Source organism: Opisthorchis viverrini (assembly GCF_000715545.1).
Source record: "Opisthorchis viverrini unplaced genomic scaffold opera_v5_47, whole genome shotgun sequence".
Classification (NCBI taxonomy): domain Eukaryota; kingdom Metazoa; phylum Platyhelminthes; class Trematoda; order Opisthorchiida; family Opisthorchiidae; genus Opisthorchis; species Opisthorchis viverrini.
Genome location: NW_008751702.1, coordinates 1,254,077 through 1,271,577, shown reverse-complemented (window position 1 = coordinate 1,271,577; position 17,501 = coordinate 1,254,077). Strand labels below are relative to the sequence as shown.

General features: G+C 43.3%; 1 protein-coding gene across 1 annotated transcript in view; it reads left to right on the top strand.

The window, feature by feature from the left end:
* T265_03301 (hypothetical protein) overlaps positions 1–17,501 on the top strand; it is a gene marked incomplete at both ends in the record, with an annotated part of 40,604 nt that overhangs the window by 16,220 nt on the left and 6,883 nt on the right. The window contains 5 exons of the mRNA XM_009167747.1: positions 490–562; positions 5,588–5,706; positions 7,862–8,029; positions 15,957–16,199; positions 16,538–16,789. Coding sequence (XP_009166011.1) covers positions 490–562; positions 5,588–5,706; positions 7,862–8,029; positions 15,957–16,199; positions 16,538–16,789 — 855 coding nt within the window. The remainder of the gene's footprint in view (positions 1–489; positions 563–5,587; positions 5,707–7,861; positions 8,030–15,956; positions 16,200–16,537; positions 16,790–17,501) is intronic.

Here is a 17,501-nt window from a genome sequence, read left to right as displayed (position 1 = left end):
ATATATATATATATATATATATATATATATATATACCACTATAGAAGGGCGACAATCTTGAAAATGGGAGCTGAGCCTGAATCACTTGAAATAAAGGATGTATAAGCTTAAAAAGTTCACCGATTGTTTTCAAAAGGAAGTTTCGTTTGCTGATGGAAGTCGAAAGGAGTTTTAAACCTAGAATTTGCACACCTTGGTTCGGTTAGATATGCAATCGAGTTTATTGTTTCATACTCGATGGATGGAGTGCCGAATGGCCGATCAGTAGAGTAAAAACAGATATGTGTGAATGGTCATTCACGTCTCTCCCGTGCAATCTGAAAAGTACCTGTTTTTTCAACAGACTGAATTGGCTTTTCGCAGTTTCACCCGTCATGTGTTATTCCCTGCGAAAGTTCGCTCCATGTGTTGAGCCGTAATGTGTTTAACTTGATTATTTGTCATATGGTGTGCTATATTCATTGGGGTATTTTTCATCTTCCCTTGCAGAATTTTCTGTCACCTGATCCCATTTTCTGTTGTCAACCACCGGAAGTTGCTTCACACTGTTTGGGGCTAAGGGGTGAGTAGACGGCAATATTCGTCAATTATTTGGACGTAATGGTAACTTGCTCGCTTCTTTCATCAGTTAACTGCTGTTCAAGTCACAGAAGAGTTATGGACAGTTAAAGTGCAATTTTTGTCGATTGCTTCGTCCCTTCTGGTATAAAGTCCACACTCTAGGGTAAGACATTGCTCCGGTTAGATTGAAGGAAACCATTCACCAAAACTGTACTCGAACCGTACGTGGAGATGGGTTGATGTTTTTTGAGGAGGTACACACTGTGGTCCAGTTCTTCAAACTACGTGATGGCCTCCTCGAAAGCCAACAGCTTTGGGTCACACCAAACCAACAAGTACTGTTCTTCCAAATTAACTGTTGCATTACTGCATGCGTGGGAGGGATGTAACATATTCAAGAGATCTTCAGATGTCCCACATTTCTCGCCTTCTAGGGGTGCGTTTTCATCAGTGATAGAGAAAATAAATGATATATTTAGTTTCCTAACTTGTTCTTCTCAGAAAATCTGGCTCCCTCATACGTAATCAGCTGGTACCGAGCATGAACACTGCAACACCACAACTGATTTACAGCCGATCCTACAACAAGCAGGTAATCTTTTCGGACTATTGTTGTAGAAAATTTTCAGGGAATGTCAATTTAAATGTCTTCTGGTTTATACTACTGATAAACTGACGTACAACTACAACACTGAACGGATAATTTCGTTCAGAAAATCAAACTTGTCACATCCATGACTTCGTGAGGTCCTGTTAGTAGTTTGGAGCTGGTCTTAATGGAACCAGCTCCTGTCAGAGGAGTCACCCCAGCGTCTTCGCAACAAAGACTAATGATAGCCTTTTAGGCCGGTGGGAATTACTACATCATAAGGGATAAGCGATCCTTCGCTCACGTCTCCTCCACTTATTTAACAACATAATTTCAGTGCTGATCCTTTCGTCCAAGCAACCAGCCCCAGTAATCCCTGACCTGGGTACCTTGGGCAGAAAATCGAAATGTAGAATGAATGGATGGGTGAGCGGGCTGTAGACATTGAGACTGGTGAGTGAGGCAAACTTGGCTATTGTTGTGAGCTCCTCGTTTAGTGCACCATATAAACACCGTTATCTCTGTCATTGTTTGATAAGCGGACACCTTTTTGATGCAATGAGCAGACGGGAAAAGTCATGCAAACATGAAACGGCCCTATGCATTCCGTAGGCTTTCTCATGTATCGGTAGAAAACAGCACTCCACAAATATTCAAGAGTTTGTCCCATAAGTGAAGGCAGTCTTTCCCGAAAGGCCAAGAAGCACTTTACGGCTGCTTCGCCTTTATTGAGAATCATCAGCGATTTGAACTCGTAGTCCTGTAATTGTTCCTATGCTCGACCACAAGAGGCTGATCAGTAGTATGATTAGCTCTCGTTTGAATAGGATACAGCGCCACTCATCCTTCCATCAGTGGATTCACATCATGCAGTCACGTGAGCTTACCAATGGTCGCCAGTGCACAACTTGCTAAGTAGAGAGGAAGAGTACACTTTATTCATTTCGGTAACAAAATGTTAAATTCCAGAAAAATCAGAGCGCATCGCTTGAAACCCGGTCATTTTTGTACAAAAATGTCAACGTCGTCTGCATGTCAAGAGAATCAATTCTGAGAGAAAATACGACATCCGCACATTGAGCGTTGGTTAAGCGCTATCTGGGGAAGCATGTATCCATGCATTTGAATAACCTTCCATCATACTGTCAGGGCTCGAATTCTGGACTGCAAACAACCTAATTTTAGTGAATATACACTCATTTGCAAATTAATTTGGTTCTCTCGGGAGTCTCATCCGGAACCCAGCTGAATCTCTTGTTTGTGATGTTCTCTCAGCTGGGTTCCGGGTGGGTCTCTGAAAGAACCAAATTAGTTTGCAAATGAGTGTATATTCGCTAATTTCGTGCAATTTGGTTTCAAGTAGAACATAAGGTTGACGGAAACCCGGGGACTGCGCCTACCTGATAAGCCCCAAAACGGGCGAAACCGGTCGTGGGCTGTCGACGGATTTTCAGCAACCTTATGAGTAGTACATTACAAAAACCTAATTTTAGTTTATTACTGTAGTTTGGGTCTTGCTAGGGAGAATTTTTTTTCCTTTTCCAATGACAAGTAGGTAAATACACTTATTGATACTAGTGTATATATCAGTTGCTTATAATTTAGGGTTAGCGACCGAATTCATCACCCCTGCTGACTGCAGTTGAAGGTCACACAGTTTTCAGCAGATGGGCGAGAAGGACGTAGGAGATGATCCAAATCTGTCATTTCTTTCACCAGCACTCTCCATTCTATGCGGGATTCTTTCGTATCGTGAAGACAGTGTGTTAGCAAACACAGAGAACTTCGGTTAGGTTAGGTTTTTTAAAAAAAGAGGGCAAACGAATGGTTCCCGCCAAGTAATTGTTTTAAAGTTTAGCGTTATGATACCATGTTCGTAACTTCTTTTGAAATCAGACCATGCGCTTCCCTAGCAACCTTTTCTTCTTTAGGTCTATTCTAGAACTTTTCTCAGGATAGTTACTAAGTCGAGGTTTGTGTCCTCAAGGTGATAATTGAACCCAGGAACGGCTGGCTTTGCCTGTCTGATGGGAAGAGTTGTATTATACACTATTCTTACGACGGAACTCTGGCAAACTCAACGAAGGCCACCAATCAGATCATATAAGATGACTTAGAAGAACATACGCTGCTTGGCCTTCTTTTACTTGTTGGAATAGAATAATTTCGATACCAAGCTATAGAAGCCATATTTTAGAACTGCTGGCGGTGGTTGCTTTGTTCCAGGCAAATGGCCGTCTCATTTGCTGGCCTCACCTGATAAACGAATCAATAGGAAGTTGAACGCGGCAGGGTCGGTGTACACGATATAGTGAAGCTGTAGTTTGCTGATTGCGGAGAGGACGTTGACCGGAGAATAGTGATGGTGAATTCTGTGGAGAACATCTTTTTAGCTGGTAATACTTTATTATATGTCTTAGGAAGAAATACACTTATTTGCAAATCAAATTTGTTTTCATGAGAGACTCAACTGAATCTCCCGTTTATGATATTCTACAACTGAATTTGCTGCACACAGGCCGTCTCATGTTTCAGTTGGCACGATACTCGAGATATCGCAGTGTATTTTCATAAAGGAAACTACTCACAAGGTTACTGAAAACTCTTCGACAGTCCACGACCGGTTTCGCCCTTTTTGGGGCTCATCAGGTAGGCATATTCCTCGAGTTTTCGTCAACCTTATCTCCAATTTGGGTTCAAGTAGAACATAAGGTTGACGGAAAATCGGGGACTGTGCCTACCTGATGAGCTCCAAGAAGGGCGAGACCCGCCGTCGGTTGTCGAAGATTTTTCAGCAACCCTGTGATTAGTTTTCTTAGGAAGAGACTCATTGTGGGAAGTAGATCGCAGTGGACTTCATCCGGTTTGATGAAAATGCTACACCCGGCTTATGCTCATTATGCCAATATTCTCTGACCATAATGCTTCCAAATACAATGAGAAGGTAAAAGTGGACCAATCAGAGTTTGGTTTCGTTGTTCGGAAAAACAGGTTGCGCAGTATGCTATGATAAATCATAACCAATTATCTTGACTCCAACACTAAGAAACCTCTTGTTAAGGTTCTACCACTCGAGCTCTGAAAGCTCCGTGGTTGAGCCGCGAACTTAGTGACCGGAGGGTCCATGTTCCGAAACCAACCTCCGTATTTTCGGCTGCTCCTCTCTAGGCTTGGGCAAGCTGGTGATAATCCTGCCCTTGTGCTTCTTTGGAGCAGCATAGCATCTAAGCATCGGAAAGGTGTTTTAGACATGCCAACCTAATTGGGCAGATTTTAGTCACGATTATTGGCGTCTAACATGAACATGAAAATCCTCGGGAAGAGGTTTGTCCCTTTCAAATGAAAAAGTACTATCAAAACGATGGATGCTAAGATCCGTTCCGTGCATGCTGAAGACTCACAAATTAACAAAGCGGAAAATCATCCATCTACTTTGCCACCAGGTAGGTAAGGACGGAAAACAGCAACGAGTTCCTTTCAGCAGCCAACAGGCAGTGTCGTAAACTAACGGAACTAATGGGCTCACTGGCCACTTAGTTATTACAAAACTGAGCGCTTCGAAACCACTTATTTAGACTACAGCGAACGATCCCTCCAAAACAGAAGGGAGCTGTTCGGATGACTGATGTGAACACGAATTTCATAAATCATTCAAGAATGTTCAGAAAAGTGTTCGGTGGTTTTCCGCTATCCGTGATGCCACCTGGCCAAACGGACGTGATGAGATGGCCATTCGACTGACACAAACAGAATGGTAAGTGAGTCGTGTCTTGAACTGTTTGGTCAACCGAACACACAAGCGTGGATTTCTCCGCCTGTCTATACTTGACGACTAAGGGGAATACAAGATGCGCCGGTGAAGTGGCATACACATATCTTTTGCGCAAGCTGATCGCACCCCAAATCTTGGTGTGTGTGTGTGTGTGTGTAATGTGGGCTACTGTCGAACTGTAATAAAACAGAATCGAAATCTTAGATATAGACTAATCAGAATAATTGCGTTAGGACAAGAAATCGTAAAGATAAACTGCAATCCATTTTGATGGACCTCTTCCCTCTTGACAGGTGGAATGGCGAAATGGGTGGGAGGAGTTTTCTAAATCTCACCCCCAAAAACCCAGCGAACCTAAATGGCCTGGGAAAAGAATACTCAAACAAGATATCAATCGCTTAAGAGATTTTGGAAAGAAAAAACCTGTTTATTTGCTCTAAATCTTGATAATTTCCTCGTGAAATCTTTGCGCTGGATGTTGACCAAATCCGGACTCCGGAACCTATGATCGCACAACACATTAGAAAGAAAAACTCCAGTTTCGTGGAAATTTTCAGTCTTCCAATTGGCAGATTTTAATGAATTAGCTTAGCATCTCATATTCTGATGAAACTGTTGCTTATTACTTGCATGCATCCGTGTTTCCCCATATTTTGTTTCACCAGCCTCTAGCAAACTAGCTCTCCTGATTGGAAACGCAAAGTTCGATGAGTTTCCAAATCTCAATGACAACACGAGCATTCTCCACCAGTTGGCCCGTGGTCTTGCAAAATATCATTACCAGGTGAGTATATATGCTTTCGAGGAACGTCAATGTTCTGTCCAAAGCACTTTACTGCCTATTCAGTCTTTCGTTGATGTCAAGTAAATATGAGGATAGAAATGTGAAATATATGATAAATTATACACTGTCCTGTGTATGTATCAATCAGAATTGAAACAGTTGAACCTTACCGACACAAGCCGACAAATTCTTAGTCACGCAGTTTATCCTCTTTAAACATATTTTAAAACTTGACCAGTTTCGTCACAAATATTGGAGCCAGGAAACCCCATTAATATCAAACAGCCAAACCAAACCTCTTCAAAAAGAAGCCATCATTTTGGAGATCTTCAGAAGTTTCCCCCGCAAGCCATGATCAGCAATGCAATCCTTTAAAACTAAGTCCCTTGAAGAGAGGCCAAAGTCCCGTTTCTGTGGTCTTAACCCTCTTTCCTAAGTCGTGTTTTGAGTAGCTTCACTGTATTTAATGAAAAGTGCCAAATACTGGGCACTTTTCTAGATGTTTCGATAGCTGAAATTCCACATTGGCAGAGCCGCGTGGCTTCCCATTGGCAGATCTGCTTTTGGTGAACTCAGCCATTCGGACGAAGGCCTTCGGTTGCGTAACGGGCAAGACCAAACCGACGATAAAATTTTTGCCACTCCATGTAGTTGGCTTACTCTTTCTCCACCTAGAAATTTTCTCGTTTGATTATTTCGTAGTAGCCACTGTAGGAGGGAATTAATTTATTCTCTTTACTGAAGTAAGGTGGTTCGGCAGACTAATGTACACCACAGGGTGAATTTTATTTGCACAACAGCGATATGTGCAAGAACAGTGAACCGGACCATAATTGAGTGAACCCGCTAGTCAACCCATTTTAAAAGCTGATGTGTTAATCTGATGAGGTATTACTGATTGATTCTCTGTCTGCCTTAAAACCTGGCCAAATTGGTGACCTACTCACTTGACCTGATGAAGCTTTTGTGTCAAAAGCGAAACGTTACCCAGATAAAAACTACAGATTGTTTACCAAGCCCTACTCCAAAAAGGGCGATACAGGTCGTGGGCTGTCGAAGAATTTTCAGAAACGTTGTGAGTAGTTTTCTTCATGAAAATATACTGGGATATCTCGAATATCGTACCAACTGAAAAGTGAGGCAGCCTGTGTGCAGCACATTCAGTTAGAGAACATCACAAACGAGAGATTCACTTGAGTCTCCCGTGAAAACCAAACTGATTTGCAAATGAGTGTATTTGTCGCATATTAAAGCTTACTACATGACGAGGCAGGCCGGATGAGTGAACTGCCGACGTAAAACTCCAGCTGTCCTTGACCTAGAACTGGGACATTTGCTGAGATCCATGGTCTGGGTTGCAGACCAAACATCAGTGAGATTGCGCCACACTCATAGGCAAATCGGCTATGTGTACTGTTGACTGCTAGCCTTAAAGTACTGGTTCACATCACCCATATCTCCCCACCATAACGAGGATAGAACTCAGCCACACCGAACGGAACCAGATGTACAGAATTTTTTGTGAACGAGCGTAATGGGGTCTTTTAGTGGGGCAACAACCTACTTTTGGGGTACCGTGGCAAAACAGCTGATTGTGGGATAGCCGGTGATTTCTAGGGGATCAATCAAAGCTTCGAATGAAGGAATGCAGTGCTGGATATTTCTGATGCTCGTCTCTGAACAGTTGGCGAGAGCGAAGTAGATTCTGTCTAGTTCTGACCGATTTTCAATATTACACGTTTATTTTGCCCTTAAGGAAATCCAAATGAAACATAACGAAAGTTATGACAATTCGACTTCCCGATGTGTCATAGTACGAAACAGCTGGTTGTTTTTATGACATCAGATCGGCTTGGCCCACGTCTAGGAGTATGGAAAGTGGACATCCTGTACACTGACCAGATGCATGGGACTAAGAAAAGCTGGCATCCAATAAGGTTGCGTCACCAAAACGTCTGTGCTATTTCATAACTAAAAATCCACATAAGAAGGGAGTGTTAGTAGTAGTTTTTAATGGTTACTCCGTAGACAATATGGTTGGTCGGTAAATTTCTCCTAGATGAAAAGACCCTTCCCCATTAGAACGGTCACTGGACACGGTTAATTCTTCCGAAGTGTTCATCTCACAAGCCGTCCAGTTATTCCTCTGCTTCAGGTTCTGGTTCTTCAAGACCTGAGTGCCGATGAAATACTTCGAGCTGTGGCACTCTACGAGAATTTTCTCAACAGTGGGGCTTATGGTTTCTTTTATATTGGGTCCCATGGAATTCGAATCAACGGACAGGATTATGCTGTAGCTACCAATGCAAAGATTTCTACTCTGGTGAGTTTTATTGGAGGGTTGAACACGTTTCAACTTTCACATGTGGGCATCCGAATAAACATGTAATTATTCTTGGAGCGCTAGGTCTGATTCGATATGGCACCGCAATACCTCATTAACAGACAGAGTCGTGATTTTGTTTACATTGATGATCTGAAGTCAGGTAGCATTTATACACTCAACTAAACTACACCCTATGATACTCTGCTATGCCGTACTACACTGCAGTATATCAAGCTGTAGTCAAATGCATCATTATACATAATAATACTTCGTACTATACTACTTTATGGCACAGTATACTATACTTTACTCTGCTCTACCGTACTGTACCAAAAAACCGGGAAACACTCTACATTTGCCATATCCTTTTTAGTACTCGTTACGAGGTCCCAGGAAGTCTCCAACCGGCTAGTTGATTGAACGCTTAACCGTTCAGTTCCAAGCGGTTTCGCGAGAAGCCCACTGCCGATGATTCCCCATGGGGATGAAACAGTTGTACAACGCTTCTCAGCTTTTCTGCATAGACTAGCTTCACTTGCAGGACGAACTCCCCACCAAAGTTTCACAATCTCCTCACAATGCCAGGAATCTATTGTACTATTTCATCCTTTACTAACCTATTCTTTAATTTACTAGACCATACCATGCCATACCGTACTATGTCATATTATACCAGGCCATAATGTGGTTGTAATATTCGATGCGCACCAGCAGAGTACGACTAAAGAACGTGATGCATAGTTTCAGAAATATCAGCAGCAGATACTCTGTGATGTGATCGCCAGTTAGTTGGTTCGCAGGCATGGACCTTGGCTGCTTCCCCGACGGTGTGGAATACATAACAATGTTTGTAAAGTCGTAAGAGAAAAGACCTCGTGAGTGAAACACGGTGAGCTGCTGTTAGTTAGGATTTAAAGTTTGCTGGACTATTCTACTATGAAGTAGACGCTTAAAGCCGATATCTTAACAGGAAGATATACGGTGAGCTTGAGCGGCGCAGATCACACCACACTCCCCCTCTGTCTACGGGAAAGCTGTATAACTCGGTTGTTTACGAAAAATCCCGAAACATTTGGTCTAAAATGTAATTTCACAAATGAATCATGTGTCCTCGACGATTTTATACCGGTATAAGAAGGAAGGCCCTTCGCTATGAGGTCGTTTATTAGCAAACACCAGCTAAACGATACAAGCTTTTGCACAGAAAAGTAAACGTCTCAGTGCACATAGTTTAAAAAACTGAGCATTCTGACGTATCTGCTGGAACTTTCATGGATATTCGTTGGCTGTTACACAACTGCAAACGAACGCTGCAAAGCAGTTCCATAAGTTTCGTAATAAACTGCACCTTTTGTTACATGCGGGGCGGAGCTTCGAGAAAACCACAGACTACTCCCATGTCTCATCAGTAGTAGCCAACGTTACAACGGCACTATCAACTGCAGCACATACAAACTATGATCTCATTCCGACAAGCACTCTAACCAAATGAACATCATGTGACTCGAAGAACCGTATGTTACTAATTACTGACGACTGTACCCTATTGACGCATTCCAAAACAAATTTCAACATCCAAAAGAGCGTCTCTTTTTGTGGCTTAAATATATAGTTGGAGAACCTTGTTTTCCATCAATCTGCTCCTGGGAAGTGTGTTTGGAAATAAACTGCGTTAGGATAGCATGGTTTTCACTATTTCGGCAGCACACTGAACATCCCCGAATAAGCAACAAGGAGTTGAGCTCGCGAATATCGATTGTTAGCGCCACTTTTGGGGACCGCAAAAAAGTGTCTGGAGCGATCGCGATGTGAGTGGACAGAAAAGTCGCGGCGTACCGTGTTGGTGTATTGACTACACTTTGAATTCTTCATAAAAAAACCGTCAACCAGTTTCATCCTCAATATACTCAAACAGTCTGAACACTGTTAGCCACGTCAATTTGACAACATAACTCGAAAGCAGAGTATCAATCTCAGTGACTAACCCCAAATGTAGTAGTCATGACTGAACCCACAGATTCGCATTTCGCGCGGCGTTTCAAAGACGCCCGTGGTGCTCAGCATCTTACCTGATGGCCTCAGTGACAGAACGATGACAGTCTCAAATAAAAATACTACATGCGTGTGATTTGAGTCCAAAGTACAAAATTGAAGGCGTGAAAGTCAAAGTAATCATTATCCGGGGCGGAAGGCGCTGTTTCACTCGACTAATTCAAAGTCGCGGGAACCCAGATGTGGACGAAACATGGTATGCCAGAGGAAAATGAAGGGTAGTGTAAAATATCTTGGTGGGTGCTGTTTGTCTTCCAGGATGGAGCTAATGTGACTCTCCCTGCATTTGGCTGAAGACACTAAAAATGGGGCGATTAACCTTCATACCGTCGCTTTCTGCTTAGAATATCTAAGTGAATGCTGCAGGTGTACGCACCTCAAACATCTGATAAGCTATCCTCAAATTCTAGTTCCTGCTCCGTATCTTCATTCTTTCCTTTAAAGATCTTCAGTTAAACAGAGTGACATGTTTCCCGAAAGTGAAGCAGTAGTGCTGCTTCTATTCATGACGAATTGTTCAGGTGGCTGTTGATCTGTTTGCCGAGCTTACAAACGTTTCGTCACCATTCGAGGAGAGCAGACATCTTCTTCAGCTAACAGCACACTGAAGATGTCTCCTCGAATGGTGATGAAACGTTTGTAAATCAATTGACAACACACTACCAACAATTTCGGGCGTTCGATGGGAGACTTTCCCCTGCCGACAAGCCTCCACGCGAAAACAGCTGCGTTTTCTCCACGAGTGCTTGCGAAGTCACATTCTTCCATGACGAATTGTTTCAGCACACCAGTGAAGTACCTGCTAACAATAAAGCAACTAAGCATCGACTTCCACGATTGAACGGAGTTTTATTGAGGTAATATGTGAAATTCATTTGACGTTTACTTGAAACACAAAAGGACAGAAAGTAAGTAAAGCATGATAGGTAAGTCAGTCGGCAACCAATTTGCCAGTACCCTGAAAAGCTGCCAAGCACTGCATTTTGGGCCAGAGTACCACGTCATATGGAAAGCCCCTGAGATTCAACTAGGCAGTGGTAGTTGATTTAATTATTCACTGATCTACAATCTCTACTCACTCTGAAAGATTCCAAATTTACAGCTATGAGTCCCCAGTAGAATTCAACTAGAAAATTTTCAAAGAAAATTAGTTTGTTTCTCACTGTGTGGGCCAGAGGGAAACCTATGCTGCGGAGGGTCCCGTCATTAAAGTGTTAGGCTATGAACAAGTCCACTGCTATTCTCCTTCGGGGCAAAATCGGTTTTCCAAGTTTTTTGCCATTGTTATTATTGGTCACGTGCTGCTTGCTTCCTTCGTTCAGCTTTCACTAGAGCTCTGATTAGAACCGAAGTAGGTTGTAGACTGGATGGGACAACTGTTTCCTGGAACAATCCCGGGATTTCATTTTCGCAGGGCTTTTGTGACGTCCATAGACAGCGCGAATACTAAGGTCTCCAACATTACGGGAGAAAAAGCCATATCCCAATTGTATTTAGCATTTTTCAGGCTGAGTAGCCGCAGGCGCAGCCAGAGCTCATTTCAGTTTCGTCTGCAACTTCGAATTCCTCCGCCTGCACATAAATGTATAAATTGCCCTTCTCTAAGCATTCATCTTCATCATCATTATCATTATCAGCTGTAATAACCGCGTACTCGTCGTACAGTGGTTGTAGCTACCACAGTTTCGTTCACCGATGATTTTGGGGGGAGGGGTGGATAGCTGCGCACTACAGGCGGGAGCTGATAAATTGGTGCATAAATCCAGCACTGTTAGTGGGATGTCAAGTGGGGGGAGGGTTGGTAAAGGAGCTATGCATTGAAGGCAATAGCTCGGATGCACGAGCGTCACTGATGGCGCGACTCTAGCCACGATGTGGCCCGTCTCGGGGTCCCCATCCAGGAAGACGGCAGTGACCAGCGCAGCTGAGTTTGCTGGTAATGCCTTTCATACCGATGGAAGGCCGCACAGCACCCGATAGCTCAGTCTGAATGGTCTGAGAGTGCAGGCTACGCGTTGATAATAGTTAATCTTGAGCGACAGTTTAAGGTTGCATATCACCCTTATTGTTCGCTTGTGTAACTGTGCCAATTCTTTGGAGGTGTGTTTGTCAGGAGTAGCAAATCGGCGAGCTAATAAAAACGCACAAAGTTCACCACAATTGTCGAGGCGTGTGTTTAAAATGTGCGCGAAAATAACGCGGTACAATTTTCGAAAGTAGTTTTTCGTTGAATTAGAATACATTGAATTGGATTTGCACAATTCTACCGAAACCGCTACTATTAGGGGAAGTGTCAGCGTAGGGCGATATTCCCCTAGGGTAGTAGTACCCCTTAATGATGCCTCTTCCTTAAAATGTGACAGATGCCTGCGCCTTGATTACTATCATTTTGCGCTGGGACACCCATTGATTTGCATACAGGTTAGCCTAGGAAATATGCCGTGTGGACCCACAGTCATTGGAGTAGGTCATCAGAACATTTCCACAGCAGCATGTTGCAAATTTTGTGACCTGTGACCGTCGTTTTTTATAAACAAGATGTTCTACAAGATGTCAGTAGTGGTTTATGAGCATCCGCTAGTGGAACAGGAAGCACAACTATCTGAATGAAGTGAATCCACACATCAAATTTAGTACGGAGAGAGAGTCACCCTCGGGTACACTGGCCCTTTGACACTTCATGACACATAACGTGGGGGAAAAACCAAAGACCAGAGTGTACAAAAAGCCAACGAACACTGGGGCAATTTGTGAAGGGTTACCCGTTGAGCACTACGTGTAGGTAGAGAAGAATTTTGTGTCACTGATGTTGGTCGCCACTTCGATGACTCCCACACAGTTGTCAACTCGATCAACAGCAGTTTGCAAGTCTTGTGGTTTCTTCACAGAATTAAACGATGCTATCGACATATTCGAAGACAGTGATCTGATTGTTTGACTCTGGTTAAAGTCTAGGGTATCCGTCTAGTACCTGTGCCATCACAGAATCAATTACAAAGTTGAATAACGCTGATATCTTTGTCGAATCTAAGATGCGAGATCAAACCCTAAGCTCCCTTTGCTATAAACATGGATTCAATTCTTCGTTAACAAGCAGTGAACCTTGATGAGAGCAGCGAATCTGGCTGGTTAACGGGGACGTAATCGAACACTGTGCCAAATTCAATGACGGGGGGTGGTGTTTTGCTACTGGAATCTGGTCTGATGTTCCAGGTGTCCAAAGATTTCCTCTCTGGGGAAAACCACCATAATTGGGTCGTTTTCTAACATATTGTGCTTCGAAAATCTCCCAAGGAGAAGCCAGAATCTTAGTGGCACCGTGTATGACACTGATTTCTTGACGGTCTTCACATACTCTGTTGTCACGAATCTCTGATTGGAAGCAAAGTCAAGATATTGGAAAAAGTTTGGAGCCGATTGAGAATTCATCGCTTCAGAAGAGCTTGGTAAACAATCGATTGTTTACCAAGCTCTTCTGAAACAAAGTCAAGATACTTTAATCAAAAAGACACTCCGATCACTCGCTGAAGCGGAATGCTGTACATAGAAGTGGATATATTACGTGCAGTCAATAATTACACATATTATCAGGGATTACCACCTTATTCTGGAGCCTTCCGATTCCCGGGGCAGGCGACCGGAAAAGTAAACTCTGATTGACTAAGCCATTCGCAGCTGACGTTATGAGGCTCCAATAACGGCGCTTATGTTTTTCGTATGAAGATCGGGGTGTCTTGTCAGTTGACTGAAATAGTCCGCCTGTCGTTGTTTCTCCTGAGTGATCTACTATCAGCCTACCGCTTTTATTGCCCAAACGTGGCTGTATTGGCTGGCATTTATCGGCGAGGACACGGAGTAGACGGATATGCTCAGCAAGGACACAAAAGTTCGAAGAGTTCGTCGTATTTGTGGCTATATATGACCAGTATGGAACATGATCGCTTTTGCATTCCTAGCGACTTTGCATCCGAGTTTTGGAGGTCGGGAGAATAGATGGGGTAGCGCTGACTTACACGGGTATATCTTTTGAATGAACAGCACTGACACAATCATTCTACGCTTGTTGGATAGATGCCTTAAATACAGATAGCTGATAATCCATTAAGACCGGTCAATTTTCAGGTGGTTACGAGCAGTTGGTTGTCAGTGTTGGTGTTCTGTTAGAGGGGTTTTGTGAAAATCCTTGCGTCGCCGAGTGAAAGGACGTTTCAAGAATCAAAGGATTTGCCACTTAGCAAGATGCAGTTTGACTCCCACCCGTAGCAGGGTACGGTCCGATCCTCCATTGTCTCCTGATTTCCCTGATACGATCGACAGTCTTTTACCGCTGATGTCCGATGAGATTGTATCAGGACATAGCTGAGTCGAGATGCCACATAGTCACGTTAGCAAATGCCGTTTGGCGTGTTAGAAGTGCACCATGGTGATGATAAGGTAGTTTGACGCAGTAAAATTGTCATCTGTCACCATTTTCACACCCTTGTTTTAGACCGGGCTTTCCCAGGATATGATTAATGGAATCATCTAATCGGCTTACAGAAAAATTAATCATTTGCGAACAATAGTGAATCACGCCTAAGCACCCAATTAGTCGTACTTTACGGCTGATGTTAACGGCTTCACTTGGCAGCGAGGTCCTCTGAGAAGGTGAATGCTTACACGGCAACTGTAGCCAGATTCAGAGATCCACCACAAATCCGGGCGAGACCGAGCTCCGAGATTTGAGTTTATTCTGAGCATGGTCGCTCAACGTGAAGGTGACCCGTAAAGACTCGAAATGTCTACCTGACAACCGTAGTAGAGTTAGTAATATGTGTTTATTTTCGCTGCAAGGTTTCGTATGATCTTTGTGATGTACAGTCTGGTCTCATACAAACATATGAAATCTAACCAGTAATCATGGGGATCGCACACAGTCCTCTTTGGCGACAATTGTCCAGCAAAGTAAAGTAATTTCAGTAATAGATAATAGCAGATTTTCTGGCGTTAAGTGCCTCACCCTGGTCAACCGTACCACTGGGCTAGCACAGGATGCGTCAATTACCGGGAACGCTGTAGCATCGTTTGCGTCTATTGATCTGAACATCTCCATGAGGGGGTGATAATAGTAACGCCCCAGTGTCATTCGGGGTTTTGTACGAGATGGGCACCGGATGGGATTTCGGAAGCTCAGGAAGAACCGGCTCATCGTGGTTTGGACAACCTCCACAGAAGGAAAGCCATCGGGCCATCAGCCAGTTTCCACCATTTTGATGTGGTGAAAATACGGTCGCAGAAAGGCAGTGAATAGAATATCATGGGCCGTGGACATATGTTAGCAGGTTTCCTGGTTACATTTTACTGGATGCAAAGGAGAACTTTCCTGTTTTGCGACGAAACGAGGCTTTTTGTTGCTAAACGCTTAACTGGACCCTGTTTTGTAGGAAAATTTCAGTCCTCTATTTTATGGATTAGTAACCGGTGTTCAATGGACCCTACTTTATGATCCCAGGAAAGATGACCTTCTGACGTGAAACCATAGAAGTGGTTCCCATCTCCCGCAGTTTGGATTAAGATCTCTAATGAAGTGCCATCCCTAGCATAACCAAAAAGTTTTATTCCCGTGCTGTCTTCTTCTAGAGGGAATCACAGTAATTTTAGCAGAGAGCCTTGCTTCATGCGTTTAACATAGCATAGTTTGAAATACACTATAAGGCTAGTTCAGATATTGCAACTTTTGACTTTAAAACGTATTTAAGTAGGACATCTAGCATTCCAGTAAATCCGATCAGCAGTATAGTAGGACTTAGGATAAAACATTCCAGATCATTTCGTAAGGTACACTGCTTCGTTGCATGAACCACGTGGATGATCAACGTTTCACTTCTGACAGAAGAACTTCGCCAACAGTCCATCTGCCAGTATGGACGGATTTATCAGTATTGACGCAATCAGTTGCCGTTTTCAAGCTCGAAATCCCAGTCTGAACGTGATGGTTATCGACACATGTCGGGCGGGGATAGACAACGAGTACGGCGCTTCCAGGAGTCCCATCGCAGAATTTGTCCAAGTTGTCCAGTCCAACCTGTTCCGGCTTTACGCATGTCAAGCAAACCAAGTGGCCTACGAGGCAAAAGTGAGTTGTTTGGTGAACGGCGTTTCCTAAGTACTTTATTGTAAGCTGTATTTTCCACTAAAGGGAACACTACTAAGCAAGATGTGATATTTTGAAACCTTGCTTTCTATTTCCGCCCGTCTCTAACTTTCACCCGAGAGCATACAGCGAATTGACTGGGCACAGCAGCCCTCGATCATGTGATTATCATATATTATGGTGTCTCCTCCTAAATGATGCTGTACACCTACTATTAGCAGAGTTGAGTACACAAGTCTAATGATAACACGCATGTTTTGTAATGAAATTCACCACCAGCATGTTAAACGGAATTCTGCATCGATACCGCTCGCAGTTAGGTTCTGCCTCCGCCAAAAACCCATCCCGCATGCGATTGGCCAGAACGTCGGACTGCTTGCCGGTCTAGCATAAAGGCGAGTTCTGATTGGCCGAAAGTCCGTACCCAACAGCCAATCATGGTCCAGTATCCACCGGATGCTAGTTACCAACGCTGCATTCAGAAGTCGTCAGAATTTTCAGAATGCTGTTGGCGCACACACCTTATAATGAGGCATTGTGTGTTTTTGACCTGGCTCTGGATGTTAATACACGTGACACATCATTGGTGGTTGTTTTGATAGGAACGCCAGCTTGAAAGCTTCAAAGAGGGGAACTAAGTTGAGACATTGAAGTTATTACACAGCGTTACTATCATTATGATGGTCGGTTCTCAGCGACAGCAGCATGCCATCCGTGGTCATTGCAGAATAGTTCCCGTTACGACTCATAAATAACCGTCTACTAAGAAAAATGCCGATGGAGTTAAAGGCTGTCATGTACTTTTTTATCCTAGCACAAGATTGCGTTATTCCGTTAGTATATGTAGCCAAATGGTATTGAAAGGCAGATAAGAGCAAAATAACTGACGAATTCCTTCTGGGTTACTCTCGGTACCAAACTATTCACATTCAGAAGACGCCTGGGAGGAGAATATAGTAGTGGTGGCCCTGAATTAAGGATGGATTCAACAACTATCTCGTGAGTGGGACCCAAATAAAATTCTTCCGGAATCCGTCTAAGATATTCTTCAGTTAGGTGCGAGGAGAATTTTAGCTGAGTAGCTGTGCACACCGACCTGATTTTTATGAATTCAATTTTTATTTGTAGTACAACAAATAATCCGGTGTTAAAATAGGAAATAAAGCTTATGGATATTCAGCGAGCAGACCTATCTGATGAGTCTTGAGAAGGCCGACTATCTAAGATTTTCTTGAACCTCATGATTGACTTTGGAATGTAGGCTATAATTTCAAATTTTATAGT